Source organism: Stigmatopora argus, chromosome 7 (assembly GCF_051989625.1).
Source record: "Stigmatopora argus isolate UIUO_Sarg chromosome 7, RoL_Sarg_1.0, whole genome shotgun sequence".
NCBI lineage: Eukaryota > Metazoa > Chordata > Actinopteri > Syngnathiformes > Syngnathidae > Stigmatopora > Stigmatopora argus.
In genome coordinates this window covers 15,134,572-15,150,030 of record NC_135393.1, presented here as the reverse complement: position 1 = coordinate 15,150,030, position 15,459 = coordinate 15,134,572, and the positions used below count along the sequence as shown (strand labels likewise).

The window sequence follows — 15,459 nt, the reverse complement described above, 5'->3', positions numbered from 1 at the left end:
TTACTATACTATGTCGTTTTTTTAAGAAAAAAGCCTTACTATTCTATGTCGTTTTTTAAAGAAAAAAGCCTTACTATACATGGTCGTTTTTTCAGGAAAAAAAGCCTTACTATACTATGTCGTTTTTTCAGAAAGAAACGCCTTACTATACTATGTCGTTTTTTAAAGAAATAAAAGCCTTACTATACTATGTCGTTTTTTAAAGAAAAAAGCCTTACTATACTATGTCGTTTTTTAAGAAAGAAAAGCCTTACTATACTATGTCGTTTTTTAAGAAAAAAAAAGCCTTACTATACTATGTCGTTTTTTTCAGAAATAAACGCCTTACTATACTATGTCGTTTTTAAAGAAAGAAAAGCCTTACTATACTATGTCGTTTTTTAAGAAAAAAAGCCTTACTATACTATGTCGTTTTTTTCAGAAATAAACGCCTTACTATACTATGTCGTTTTTTAAAGAAAAAAAGCCTTACTATACTATGTCGTTTTTTAAGAAAAAAAGCCTTACTATACTATGTCGTTTTTTAAGAAAAAAAAGCCTTACTATACATGGTCGTTTTTTCAGGAAAAAAAGCTTTACTATACTATGTCGTTTTTTTCAGAAATAAACGCCTTACTATATACTATGTCGTTTTTTTAAGAAAAAAGCCTTACTATACTATGTCGTTTTTTAAGAAAGAAAAGCCTTACTATACTATGTCGTTTTTTAAGAAAAAAAAGCCTTACTATACTATGTCGTTTTTTTCAGAAATAAACGCCTTACTATACTATGTCGTTTTTTAAAGAAAGAAAAGCCTTACTATACTATGTCGTTTTTTAAGAAAAAAAGCCTTACTATACTATGTCGTTTTTTTCAGAAATAAACGCCTTACTATACTATGTCGTTTTTTAAAGAAAAAAAGCCTTACTATACTATGTCGTTTTTTAAGAAAAAAAGCCTTACTATACTATGTCGTTTTTTAAGAAAAAAAAGCCTTACTATACATGGTCGTTTTTTCAGGAAAAAAAGCTTTACTATACTATGTCGTTTTTTTCAGAAATAAACGCCTTACTATATACTATGTCGTTTTTTTAAGAAAAAAGCCTTACTATACTATGTCGTTTTTTAAGAAAGAAAAGCCTTACTATACTATGTCGTTTTTTAAGAAAAAAAAGCCTTAATATACTATGTCGTTTTTTTCAGAAATAAAAGCCTTACTATACTATGTCATTTTTTAAGAAAAAAAGCCTTACTATACTATGTCGTTTTTTAAAGAAAAAAGCCTTACTATACATGGTCGTTTTTTCAGGAAAAAAAGCCTTACTATACTATGTCGTTTTTTCAGAAAGAAACGCCTTACTATACTATGTCGTTTTTTAAAGAAAAAAAAGCCTTACTATACTATGTCGTTTTTTAAGAAAGAAAAGCCTTACTATACTATGTCGTTTTTTAAGAAAAAAAAGCCTTACTATACTATGTTGTTTTTTTAAGAAAAAAGCCTTACTATACATGGTCGTTTTTTAAGAAAAAAAGCCTTACTATACTATGTCGTTTTTTAAGAAAAAAAAGCCTTACTATACATGGTCGTTTTTTCAGGAAAAAAAGCCTTACAATACTATGTCGTTTTTTCAGAAAGTAACGCCTTACTATACTATGTCGTTTTTTAAAGAAAAAAAAGCCTTACTATACTATATCGTTTTTTAAAGAAAAAAGCCTTACTATACTATGTCGTTTTTTAAGAAAAAAAAGCCTTACTATACATGGTCGTTTTTTCAGGAAAAAAAGCCTTACTATACTATGTCGTTTTTTTTAAGAAAAAAGCCTTACTATACTATGTCATTTTTTAAAGAAAAAAGCCTTACTATACTATGTCGTTTTTTTAAGAAAAAAGCCTTACTATACATGGTCGTTTTTAAGGAAAAAAAGGCCTTACTATACTATGTCGTTTTTTAAGAAAAAAAGCCTTACTATACTATGTCGTTTTTTAAGAAAAAAAAGCCTTACTATACATGGTCGTTTTTTCAGGAAAAAAAGCCTTACTATACTATGTCGTTTTTTCAGAAAGAAACGCCTTACTATACTATGTCGTTTTTTAAAGAAAAAAAAGCCTTACTATACTATGTCGTTTTTTAAAGAAAAAAGCCTTACTATACTATGTCGTTTTTTAAGAAAGAAAAGCCTTACTATACTATGTCGTTTTTTAAGAAAAAAAAGCCTTACTATACTATGTCGTTTTTTCAGAAATAAACGCCTTACTATACTATGTCGTTTTTTAAAGAAAAAAAGCCTTACTATACTATGTCGTTTTTTTAAGAAAAAAGCCTTACTATACTATGTTGTTTTTTTAAGAAAAAAGCCTTACTATACATGGTCGTTTTTTAAGAAAAAAAGCCTTACTATACTATGTCGTTTTTTAAGAAAAAAAAAGCCTTACTATACATGGTCGTTTTTTCAGGAAAAAAAGCCTTACTATACTATGTCGTTTTTTCAGAAAGAAACGCCTTACTATACTATGTCGTTTTTTAAAGAAAAAAAAGCCTTACTATACTATATCGTTTTTTAAAGAAAAAAGCCTTACTATACTATGTCGTTTTTTAAGAAAGAAAAGCCTTACTATACTATGTCGTTTTTTAAGAAAAAAAAGCCTTACTATACTATGTCGTTTTTTTCAGAAATAAAAGCCTTACTATACTATGTCATTTTTTAAGAAAAAAAGCCTTACTATACTATGTCGTTTTTTAAAGAAAAAAGCCTTACTATACATGGTCGTTTTTTCAGGAAAAAAAGCCTTACTATACTATGTCGTTTTTTCAGAAAGAAACGCCTTACTATACTATGTCGTTTTTTAAAGAAAAAAAAGCCTTACTATACTATGTCGTTTTTTAAGAAAGAAAAGCCTTACTATACTATGTCGTTTTTTAAGAAAAAAAAGCCTTACTATACTATGTCGTTTTTTTTCAGAAAGAAACGCCTTACTATACTATGTCGTTTTTTAAAGAAAAAAAGCCTTACTATACTATGTCGTTTTTTTTAAGAAAAAAGCCTTACTATACTATGTCGTTTTTTTTAAGAAAAAAGCCTTACTATACTGTCGTTTTTTTTAAGAAAAAAGCCTTACTATTCATGGTCGTTTTTAAGGAAAAAAAGGCCTTACTATACTATGTCGTTTTTTAAGAAAAAAAGCCTTACTATACTATGTCGTTTTTTAAGAAAAAAAGCCTTACTATACATGGTCGTTTTTTCAGGAAAAAAAGCCTTACTATACTATGTCGTTTTTTCAGAAAGAAACGCCTTACTATACTATGTCGTTTTTTAAAGAAAAAAAAGCCTTACTATACTATGTCGTTTTTAAAGAAAAAAGCCTTACTATACTATGTCGTTTTTTAAGAAAAAAAGCCTTACTATACTATGTCGTTTTTTTCAGAAATAAACGCCTTACTATACTATGTCGTTTTTTAAAGAAAGAAAAGCCTTACTATACTATGTCGTTTTTTAAGAAAAAAAGCCTTACTATACTATGTCGTTTTTTTCAGAAAAAAAGCCTTACTATACTATGTCGTTTTTTTCAGAAATAAACGCCTTACTATACTATGTCGTTTTTTAAAGAAAGAAAGCCTTACTATACTATGTCGTTTTTTTTAAGAAAAAAGCCTTACTATACATGGTCGTTTTTAAGGAAAAAAAGGCCTTACTATACTATGTCGTTTTTTAAGAAAAAAAGCCTTACTATACTATGTCGTTTTTTAAGAAAAAAAAGCCTTACTATACATGGTCGTTTTTTCAGAAAAAAAGCCTTACTATACTATGTCGTTTTTTCAGAAATAAACGCCTTACTATACTATGTTGTTTTTTAAAGAAAAAAAAGCCTTACTATACTATGTTGTTTTTTAAAGAAAAAAGCCTTACTATACTATGCCGTTTTTTAAGAAAGAAAAGCCTTACTATACTATGTCGTTTTTTAAGAAAAAAAAGCCTTACTATACTATGTCGTTTTTTCAGAAAAAAAAAACCTTACTATACTATGTCGTTTTTTAAAGAAAAAAGCCTTACTATACTATGTCGTTTTTTAAGAAAGAAAAGCCTTACTATACTATGTCGTTTTTTAAGAAAAAAAAGCCTTACTATACTATGTTGTTTTTTCAGAAAAAAAGCCTTACTATACTATGTCGTTTTTTTCAGAACTAAATGCCTTACTATACTATGTCGTTTTTTAAAGAAAAAAAAAGCCTTATTATACTATGTCGTTTTTTAAAGAAAAAAGCCTTACTATACTATGTCGTTTTTTTAAGAAAAAAGCCTTACTATACTATGTCGTTTTTTTAAGAAAAAAGCCTTACTATACATGGTCGTTTTTAAGGAAAAAAAAGGCCTTACTATACTATGTCGTTTTTTAAGAAAAAAAAGCCTTACTATACATGTCGTTTTTTAAGAAAAAAAAGCCTTACTATACATGGTCGTTTTTTCAGAAAAAAAGCCTTACTATACTATGTCGTTTTTTCAGAAAAAAAAGCCTTACTATACTATGTCGTTTTTTAAGAAAGAAAAGCCTTACTATACTATGTCGTTTTTTGAGAAAAAAAGCCTTACTATACTATGTCGTTTTTTTAAGAAAAAAGCCTTACTATACATGGTCGTTTTTAAGGAAAAAAAGGCCTTACTATACTATGTCGTTTTTTTCAGAAATAAACGCCTTACTATACTATGTCGTTTTTTAAAGAAAAAAAGCCTTACTATACTATGTCGTTTTTTTAAGAAAAAAGCCTTACTATACTATGTCGTTTTTTAAGAAAAAAAAGCCTTACTATACTATGTCGTTTTTTTCAGAAATAAACGCCTTACTATACTATGTCGTTTTTTAAAGAAAGAAAAGCCTTACTATACTATGTCGTTTTTTAAGAAAAAAAGCCTTACTATACTATGTCGTTTTTTCAGAAAAAAAGCCTTACTATACTATGTCGTTTTTTTCAGAAATAAACGCCTTACTATACTATGTCGTTTTTTAAAGAAAAAAAAGCCTTACTATACTATGTCGTTTTTTTAAGAAAAAAGCCTTACTATTCTATGTCGTTTTTTAAAGAAAAAAGCCTTACTATACATGGTCGTTTTTTCAGGAAAAAAAGCCTTACTATACTATGTCGTTTTTTCAGAAAGAAACGCCTTACTATACTATGTCGTTTTTTAAAGAAAAAAAAGCCTTACTATACTATGTCGTTTTTTTAAGAAAAAAGCCTTACTATACATGGTCGTTTTTAAGGAAAAAAAAGGCCTTACTATACTATGTCGTTTTTTAAGAAAAAAAAGCCTTACTATACTATGTCGTTTTTTAAGAAAAAAAAGCCTTACTATACATGGTCGTTTTTTCAGAAAAAAAGCCTTACTATACTATGTCGTTTTTTCAGAAAAAAAAGCCTTACTATACTATGTCGTTTTTTAAGAAAGAAAAGCCTTACTATACTATGTCGTTTTTTGAGAAAAAAAGCCTTACTATACTATGTCGTTTTTTTAAGAAAAAAGCCTTACTATACATGGTCGTTTTTAAGGAAAAAAAGGCCTTACTATACTATGTCGTTTTTTTCAGAAATAAACGCCTTACTATACTATGTCGTTTTTTAAAGAAAATAAGCCTTACTATACTATGTCGTTTTTTTAAGAAAAAAGCCTTACTATACTATGTCGTTTTTTAAGAAAAAAAAGCCTTACTATACCATGTCGTTTTTTTCAGAAATAAACGCCTTACTATACTATGTCGTTTTTTAAAGAAAGAAAAGCCTTACTATACTATGTCGTTTTTTAAGAAAAAAAGCCTTACTATACTATGTCGTTTTTTCAGAAAAAAAGCCTTACTATACTATGTCGTTTTTTTCAGAAATAAACGCCTTACTATACTATGTCGTTTTTTAAAGAAAAAAAAGCCTTACTATACTATGTCGTTTTTTTAAGAAAAAAGCCTTACTATTCTATGTCGTTTTTTAAAGAAAAAAGCCTTACTATACATGGTCGTTTTTTCAGGAAAAAAAGCCTTACTATACTATGTCGTTTTTTCAGAAAGAAACGCCTTACTATACTATGTCGTTTTTTAAAGAAATAAAAGCCTTACTATACTATGTCGTTTTTTAAAGAAAAAAGCCTTACTATACTATGTCGTTTTTTAAGAAAGAAAAGCCTTACTATACTATGTCGTTTTTTAAGAAAAAAAAAGCCTTACTATACTATGTCGTTTTTTTCAGAAATAAACGCCTTACTATACTATGTCGTTTTTTAAAGAAAGAAAAGCCTTACTATACTATGTCGTTTTTTAAGAAAAAAAGCCTTACTATACTATGTCGTTTTTTCAGAAAAAAAGCCTTACTATACTATGTCGTTTTTTTCAGAAATAAACGCCTTACTATACTATGTCGTTTTTTAAAGAAAAAAAAGCCTTACTATACTATGTCGTTTTTTTAAGAAAAAAGCCTTACTATTCTATGTCGTTTTTTAAAGAAAAAAGCCTTACTATACATGGTCGTTTTTTCAGGAAAAAAAGCCTTACTATACTATGTCGTTTTTTCAGAAAGAAACGCCTTACTATACTATGTCGTTTTTTAAAGAAATAAAAGCCTTACTATACTATGTCGTTTTTTAAAGAAAAAAGCCTTACTATACTATGTCGTTTTTTAAGAAAGAAAAGCCTTACTATACTATGTCGTTTTTTAAGAAAAAAAAAGCCTTACTATACTATGTCGTTTTTTTCAGAAATAAACGCCTTACTATACTATGTCGTTTTTAAAGAAAGAAAAGCCTTACTATACTATGTCGTTTTTTAAGAAAAAAAGCCTTACTATACTATGTCGTTTTTTTCAGAAATAAACGCCTTACTATACTATGTCGTTTTTTAAAGAAAAAAAGCCTTACTATACTATGTCGTTTTTTAAGAAAAAAAGCCTTACTATACTATGTCGTTTTTTAAGAAAAAAAAGCCTTACTATACATGGTCGTTTTTTCAGGAAAAAAAGCTTTACTATACTATGTCGTTTTTTTCAGAAATAAACGCCTTACTATATACTATGTCGTTTTTTTAAGAAAAAAGCCTTACTATACTATGTCGTTTTTTAAGAAAGAAAAGCCTTACTATACTATGTCGTTTTTTAAGAAAAAAAAGCCTTACTATACTATGTCGTTTTTTTCAGAAATAAACGCCTTACTATACTATGTCGTTTTTTAAAGAAAGAAAAGCCTTACTATACTATGTCGTTTTTTAAGAAAAAAAGCCTTACTATACTATGTCGTTTTTTTCAGAAATAAACGCCTTACTATACTATGTCGTTTTTTAAAGAAAAAAAGCCTTACTATACTATGTCGTTTTTTAAGAAAAAAAGCCTTACTATACTATGTCGTTTTTTAAGAAAAAAAAGCCTTACTATACATGGTCGTTTTTTCAGGAAAAAAAGCTTTACTATACTATGTCGTTTTTTTCAGAAATAAACGCCTTACTATATACTATGTCGTTTTTTTAAGAAAAAAGCCTTACTATACTATGTCGTTTTTTAAGAAAGAAAAGCCTTACTATACTATGTCGTTTTTTAAGAAAAAAAAGCCTTACTATACTATGTCGTTTTTTTCAGAAATAAACACCTTACTATACTATGTCGTTTTTTAAAGAAAGAAAAGCCTTACTATACTATGTCGTTTTTTAAGAAAAAAAGCCTTACTATACTATGTCGTTTTTTAAGAAAAAAAGCCTTACTATACTATGTCGTTTTTTTTCAGAAATAAACGCCTTACTATACTATGTCGTTTTTTTAAGAAAAAAGCCTTACTATACTATGTCGTTTTTTAAGAAAGAAAAGTCTTACTATACTATGTCGTTTTTAAGAAAAAAAAGCCTTACTATACTATGTCGTTTTTTTTCAGAAATAAACGCCTTACTATACTATGTCGTTTTTTAAAGAAAGAAAAGCCTTACTATACTATGTCGTTTTTTCAGAAAAAAAGCCTTACTATACTATGTCGTTTTTTTCAGAAATAAACGCCTTACTATACTGTGTCGTTTTTAAAGAAAAAAAGCCTTACTATACTATGTCGTTTTTTTAAGAAAAAAGCCTTACTATACTATGTCGTTTTTTTAAAGAAAAAAGCCTTACTATACTATGGTCGTTTTTAAGGGAAAAAAAGGCCTTACTATACTATTTAGTTTTTTCAGAAAAAAAGCCTTACTATACTATGTCGTTTTTTAAGAAAGAAAAGCCTTACTATACTATGTCGTTTTTTAAAGAAAAAAAAGCCTTACTATACTATGTCGTTTTTTAAAGAAAAAAGCCTTACTATACTATGTCGTTTTTTAAGAAAGAAAAGCCTTACTATACATGGTCGTTTTTAAGGAAAAAAAGCCTTACTATACTATGTCGTTTTTTAAAGAAAAAAGCCTTACTATACTATGTCGTTTTTAAGAAGAAAAAATTCTTACTATACATTTTATAGTAAAGCTTTTTCCATAAAAAATGACCATGTATAGTAAGGCTTTTTGTGTGAAAAAAATGACCATGTATTCATGATCATTTTTTCACGAAAAAAAGGCCTTACTATACATGGAAAAAATGCCTTGCATGTATATGCTGAACAATGTCCACTCATATTGTTTTTGCAGAAAAAAATGTCTAGGATGAACTTAAATTTGCGGCTATTTTTCTGACACCCAGGGTACGTCCCCCGAGGATTTCTACGTCTGCGCTTCCCGCCCGGACGAGCCCCTCCAACCTGGCGCGGTCTACCGCCTGGCCCCCCGCCTCCCGGGAGGCAAAGGAGGCGAGTCTCCCGTCGGCGAACCACTAACCACTTAAACCCGTGCACTGACCGTTTTCTCTTTCTCCAGGCTTCGGCTCTATGCTGCGAGCGCTCGGTGCTCAGATCGAGAAGACGACCAATCGCGAGGCTTGCCGGGATCTCAGCGGACGGCGGCTGCGAGACGTCAACCACGAGAAAGAGTAGGTCCCCCGGCGGCGGCGGCTTCGGCGGCGCGGGTCTTCGCTAACAATGGCGTGCGTTCAGGATGGCCGAGTGGTTGAAGCGGCAGGCGGAACGCGAGGCGGAGCGGGAGGAGCGGCGTGCCGAGCGTCTGCGCAAGAAAGCCGAGCGGCCGCAGCACGACGCCAGCGACCCGGACTATCAGCGCCAGTGCCACAGCCTGGCCGAGAGGCTGGAGGACTCGGTGCTCAAAGGTTCGGATCCCTAAAGCATGCACAAACAAATCAAGTCATACATTACACATTTTATTCCTCTTAAAAGCTTTACATTATGTTCAAAACGGGCTTCATTTTTGTTCTCAGGTTTGCAGGCGGCAGCGGCAGCGTCCTCCGCCGCGAAACCCGGCGTTTCCCGCCGGCAGCCCCCCGTCAAGAAGCGCAAGATGGAGCCGACGTGTCTCTGGTGAGTTGGAATGTCGACCGTGTCCAGCTGGAGAGACGCTGACTTTTGTCCATGTGGCGACAGGACCGGCTTGGACGACCTGAGCGCCGAAAGTGACTCGGAGTCTGAGGAAGAGCCGGCAGCCAAAAGCAGCGGAGCGGCCTCCAGCGGAGAAGTGTCCGGGGTGATGGCCTCCGGCAGCAAAGAGTCCAGGGAAGTGGTCTCCAGCGGGAAAGAGTCCGGAGGAGCAGCTTCTGGCAGGACGGCGAACCTGAAAGACGTGGAACAGCTCTGAAGCCGGGTGACAAAGATGTTGCCACCCCCACCAGCCCTCCCATTTTTTAATACCTGCGCTCAAAATCCGGGGTCCCAGTGGGTGACCTGGGCGACGTCCACCTCACGGTAACACTGGACGACGTCGCCAGGCTGAAAGTCCACGTCCCCGTCGGCCGAGAGTCCGCACTCGGAGCCCGATCCGATGGTGGCCACGTCGTCCTTGTGATGCTTGAGCGCCAGCAGTCCACCTAAATCAATAAAGTTATTTTTTTTTAACCCAACTTCATCTCCATTTCAATTTGATTCCGGCGGCTTTCCTCACCTTCCCACCGCACGTCGTCTCCTCGCAGAAGGCGGAACTTCATCTTGCGCTCCAGCTGGCCCTTGAGCACACGGCAGCCGGCCACCGCCGTCTTCTTCTTGCCCGCCGTGGTCACGTCGAAGACGGCCAGCACGGCCGCCTCGCCCAGGACCTCGCGCGTCACCCGCGGCGGCAGCCGACCGCCGATGTCGGCCTTCAGCCCGTCTATCATCTTGTAGATGACGGCGTGCGTCTTGACGGGGACGTCGTGGCGCTCCGCCGCCCGCAGGACCGCCTTGCTCGCCGACACGTTGAAGCCGTACACGGCGCCTGCCAAAAGCCGCAACGTCAAACGGATGGCACCCGCGCCGGCGATGGAGGCGGTACTTACCTCCGAAAGCCTGCGCCATGCTGACGTCGTTTTCCGAGATGTCGCCCACGCCGACGTGGACCACGTCCAGCTGACACTGATCGTGGGCGTCGTACGTCTCCAGGATGTTCATGATGGCCTCCAGCGAGCCGTCCACGTCGGCTACGCCCGACAAACGGCAACGTTAAAAGTTTAGCATTTTGCAGGTTGTTGGGTTAAATTAAAAAGTGAAACATCAAAAACTGAGCATTCCTTGTGAGGCACTGCATTTACAATGTCTACGTGACTTAAGCGAGACGGAGAAGAGCGGCGGGCGGGGTCACCTTTGACGACGAGCGCCAGTCGGGGGTCCTCGGAGGCCGTGTTCTTCTCGGAGGGCCGGCGGGCGAAGGCCTTCTTGTCGCGGCGGTACAGCAACGACCTCCTCTGGCGCCAGCTCAGGTGCGCCAGGCTCGCCCGCTCCTCCCCGTAGGCGTCGCGGTGACGTTGGCGCTCGGCCGACACGGCGCTCTCTTCCGCCGCCAGGCGCTCCTCCGCCTCCTGGTGGCAGCGCCACTCCGACACTTCGCGTGCTCGTTGCTGAGGAGCAACAAACCGTCAAACGTGACTTGATTATTAAAACAATTTGAACCATATGAACTGCTATAATCGTTTTTTTTTTTTAAAGCTAAATATCGTTGTCAATAACGGGACAATCTGTAGTAAGTAAAAATCAAGTCAAAAGTAGGGCTCCTCTTACTCACCTCCGACTCCACCTCCAGGACCACGTCCCCGGCGGAGGGCGCCTCCCTCCAGCCGCACACCTCGGCCGCCTCGCCGGGCCGCACCTCGTCCAGCGAGCGGCCGCGTTCGTCCGTCAGGGAGCGCACCTTGGCCCACGTCTGGCCCGCCACCAGCAGGCGGCCGCGCCGCAGCGACCCCCGCTGGATCAGCGCCGTCGTCACGGGGCTGGCGCCAACGTACGCGGGAGGTCAGCCGAGGGCGGCCGGGTTCGCGCTCGGAACGGCTCGACGGGGAACTCACCCTTTGCCCCTGTCCGTGCGACTCTCGATGACCAGGCCCTCGGCGGGTCCGTCGAGCGGGGCCCCGAGCTCCAACATCTCGGCCAGCGCGGCCACGGCCTCGGCCAGCGCCGGCAGGTTGAGGCCGGTCAGGGCGGAGACGTCCACGGCCTGGACGTCGCCGCCCAGGTCCTCGCACACCACGTCGTGGGCCAGCAGCTCCCGCTTGACCCGCTCGGGGTCGGCGCCGGCTTTGTCGCACTTGTTGAGGGCCACGATGATGGGGACTGGAAAAAGGTGGGGTCAGAGTCCGGATCCGGGCGGCGACGCGGCCGCGCCTACGTACCCCCGGCCTGCTTGGCGTGTTGGACCGACTCCACCGTCTGCGCCATGACGCCGTCGTCCGCGGCCACCACCAGGACGACGATGTCGGTGGCGACGGCACCGCGCGCCCTCATGGCCGAGAACGCGGCGTGCCCCGGCGTGTCCAGGAAGGTCATCCGCTCGCCCGTCGGCAAGTCAACTGAGACGGAAGGAGGGGCAAAAGAGTCGTCACGGGTTCGAGACGGGACGGGACGCGGGAGACGGCTCACCTCGGAAGGCGCCGATGTGCTGCGTGATGCCGCCGGCTTCGGAGGCGGCCACCTGGCTTTTGCGCAGGGCGTCCAACAGCGTGGTCTTGCCGTGGTCCACGTGACCCATGACGGTCACCACCGGGGGCCGCGGGGCCAGCCGGTCCGCCGGAGCGGGCGGCCTGCGCGGGGCCGAGCCGGCGTCAGGCTTCCGTCCGGCCGGCGCGGAAGCGGCGGCGACGACGACGGCTCACCCGGGCACGGCATCCCTGTTTGGGCGGGGCAAGGGCGGCTCGCTCAGTTTCTCCCAGCGGAACTTCATCCCCGAACGCGTCACGGCCTCCTTGATCCAACGCTCCTCCAGCACGGAGCGCTCGTGCAAAGTCGACATGTCCAGCCCAGTGTTCACCAAAGCCTCCAAAACATCATCTATGCACGGAAAAAAAAGGAGTGGCATTTTCAATATAGTCAAGTCCAGCGACATTTTGGTTTGTTAGCTAACACACGTCTAATCACATGAAAAGGAAGTGGGGCCACTACTTCAATTTCAAAATAGTTCAATGTAGAGCTGCGCGATAAAACGCTAATGATAATTATCGTGAAATAATTTTGTCGACGATAATATTCAAAAAATATATATCATTTTAACTGCAATTACAACAAGGGACCACCACAGAGAATGAGGGCGCTGTTGTGAGATGAACACTAGTTCCAGACCAACGCTCAGGAGAAGAAGAGGTTGATGGGGGGAAACGTGTTTTTAGCATGTTAGCAATAGAGGCAAACACGGAACATGAACGCAAAAGGACAATTACAATGTGCGATTATGAGATGCAGGACACTGCCGAGCTGACCCACTAAAACAAGGGTGTAAGACTCGGGTTGGTTCGCGGGCCGCTTTAACATCAACTTGATTTCACATGGGCCGGACCATTACAGATATAATTTTATTATTTTTTTATAAATGGATTAAAAGAACTGGATTAAAAGCCCTGAATATTCAGTTTTTATAGATCTAAAACAATGTTTATTTTAGCTTTTTTTAATATTCTTAGATTTTACAAAATGATTTTTGAACTAAAAACAGAAAAAAATGATTAAAAAATTACAATTATTTATTTAAAAGGGGGAAAATCAGGAATTTTAATATAGATCTATACTCTTCATTTTAATTTGATCCTAAAACAGAAAGTCGGCACTCATGATTTACTTTCCTGGGCCACACAAAATGATGCGGCGGGTCAGATTTGGCCCCCAGGCCGCCACTTTGACACATTGGATTGGCTAACTTGTGCACTAAAAGATCCAAGTGAATTCTCCCTGGCGTTTTCTTAGTTTTTTTTAATGCCTCGTAAATACAAAGAGCAGCCTTATTGAAAATGTCCTAATTTGAGAACAGCCTGCCTGTAATATTTTTCTTACTTGATTGATATGAAGGCGTGTCTCCATTTTACGAAAATGTTGCAAAAAATTTAAACTTGTTATCCTGGGTTAAGTTCATCCAACTTTTTAATTTTATTTTTTTGTAAATGGCCATATGTGAGGTAAATTTACGGTGAGGCTGAAAATAGTCAATTATGTCTTCAGTTGATTATTTTATTATTTATTTCATATTGCACAGCAACTTTTGGTTTGAAGGCAAATGTATAAAAATAAAGACGCCTGTCAAAATTCCTACAGGTTTTATGCTTGACTTTTTATAGTGTAGGGAGGGAGTTGCATTATCTTTATTGCACAATCGGTACAACAAAAATAATTTTTAAAATCGTATTTCATATTCTCTTCTTATAAAGGTTCTTATAAACGGTTACTTTCATATTTGAATAAGGAGGAAATCCATTTATTTACTTTCAAATTTGAAGCCAAAAATATGTGGTAGTTATTGTGATCATTATCGAGAGACGTCTATTTTTTTTAGCGTGCTAACAATTTTCGTCCTATCGCCCAGCTCTAATTGAACATTTAGCAAAATGCAAAACATATTTAGCTTGCGTTTTGAAATCACATCAGTTGAAATGACGATTTTCTTTACCTGCGTCTTTGTCCATAGCCCGCGCCAAGGCCTCCACCGTCATGGTCCGCCGGATCTCCACTTCCTTTTTGTCGGCTTTGGCTTTGCCTGGGGGCCTCTGCGACTTCTTCTTTTCACCTTTGAACTTGTTGGAGGCCAGCAGAGGGGCGGCGCCGCACACGGACCGACGCCACGGCCAGTCGGCGGCGAGGCGCGACGCCAGCATGGACCACCGCAGCATCGTCACTGAGAACGCAGGAGAAAAATATAAGTGCCCCCAATTCATTTTAAGGCTTTTATTGCCATCGAAAACACCAGGCGTCCAATCTCTCGGGAACGAGAATTCAAATAGATTGGAGGTCTAGGGCCGTTAACGGCACTGAAAGATGCAGTGCAGTTTAAATGATTTGCACAAATATTATTGTCAATGCAACGAGTCCATTTTGGATCAGCACTGCTAAATTTTGGACCATTTCCTTGTGATTTGCATACCTGTCAACCTCTGCCAATAACTGCCCTTATAAATGATTATGATTCCCCTTACAAACCCCCCAAAAACCTTACAAACACCGTACGACAGGTATGGATTTGGAGCCATTCCCTTCCTGTTGTGTTTAGATCAACTTCTGATGATGTTTGGGTCATATTGGGGTTGTTTAGAGTACCCAAGTTACGATATTAAATCGTGCAAAGGGATGCGATAATTGATTGCAAAATGGATTGGAGTTATTTTTAGCACGACTGCAGGTACCATAAAAAAAATTGTCTTTGAATTTGGCACTCTTCTTGATGGTAATGGACGATATTGTTTCATTTTTAATCTTGTTAATTGCATGTCTGTCATTGGCGACCAATGTATTTGAGGTAGAAGGCGAATAATCATGATGAAGTCCACGCCAGGTGCGACCATGTAGCACATCGGGAAAATGTTTGTCGGAGGTTTCATGAATCGAATAAAACGTCTTTAAATGGTCGTTTATGGAAACGCATGACTCCATCGAGTGAAAAATACTTTAAATAATTGTGCAGTGCGACGACATTAATGGTCACCGTGTTGGAGTGTGACTTTGCTCACCTGAAAAAACGACTTTAAGCCCCGCATCTCCACGGGTGCCGCCATGACAGTTGCTCACCACTCGGCTGGACCGGAAGCAACAGCAACGGTATCTGAACTCTAGCGCCGCCGTCGGCGCGGAGTGGAACTGCAGATTGATTTCTGGATTCAAAAAAAAAAGCCTAAAAACCTTCAGGCCTGTGCAATATTGAGAGTATCAAAAAAGGACAATTGATGCAGTTTACCATGAAAGGTACTTTTATTGTAAAATAAGTCCTGGTCACACGGGTTGGTGCAAACCGGCATCAACATCAAATCACATAAACAGGGAAAGAAAGGTCTGGTTTTCATGTGTTGGGTCCATTCACACGTAGGAGGAACCTGTGGCCGTTAGCAAACAAACACGTTAGTGTTGCACCAATACCATTTTTATCACTTCTAAAAGACAGCTGTGTGGTATTTACAGCCAGTACGGCACATGTTTTTTTAATACCTTTATCACTTTAATATTTAA

At 38.6% G+C, this 15,459-nt stretch overlaps 2 protein-coding genes across 3 annotated transcripts in view; one reads left to right on the top strand and one right to left on the bottom strand.

Annotated features, from left to right (window-relative positions):
• sde2 (SDE2 telomere maintenance homolog (S. pombe)) overlaps positions 1 to 9,917 on the top strand; it is a 41,986-nt gene extending 32,069 nt beyond the window's left edge. The window contains exons 2-6 of the mRNA XM_077604788.1: positions 8,655 to 8,760; positions 8,828 to 8,939; positions 9,004 to 9,173; positions 9,282 to 9,381; positions 9,445 to 9,917. Coding sequence (XP_077460914.1) covers positions 8,655 to 8,760; positions 8,828 to 8,939; positions 9,004 to 9,173; positions 9,282 to 9,381; positions 9,445 to 9,655 — 699 coding nt within the window. The 3' untranslated portion in view covers positions 9,656 to 9,917. The remainder of the gene's footprint in view (positions 1 to 8,654; positions 8,761 to 8,827; positions 8,940 to 9,003; positions 9,174 to 9,281; positions 9,382 to 9,444) is intronic.
• mtif2 (mitochondrial translational initiation factor 2) lies at positions 9,212 to 15,128 on the bottom strand. 2 transcript variants are annotated; one of them, XM_077604787.1, is made up of 12 exons: positions 14,967 to 15,128; positions 13,913 to 14,137; positions 12,135 to 12,309; positions 11,902 to 12,062; positions 11,655 to 11,831; positions 11,331 to 11,595; positions 11,051 to 11,255; positions 10,631 to 10,886; positions 10,329 to 10,469; positions 9,959 to 10,267; positions 9,709 to 9,884; positions 9,212 to 9,631 (listed from the first exon to the last, which is right to left on the bottom strand). In XM_077604787.1, the coding sequence occupies exons 2-11, from the start codon at positions 14,130 to 14,132 to the stop codon at positions 9,715 to 9,717; spliced, it is 2,079 nt and encodes a 692-aa protein (XP_077460913.1). In that variant the 5' UTR covers positions 14,133 to 14,137; positions 14,967 to 15,128; the 3' UTR covers positions 9,212 to 9,631; positions 9,709 to 9,714. The 2 variants fall into 2 exon arrangements, with proteins under 2 accessions (XP_077460913.1, XP_077460912.1); XM_077604786.1 differs by having other exon boundaries at positions 9,959 to 10,469.
• Between the last annotated feature and the right edge of the window lie 331 nt (positions 15,129 to 15,459).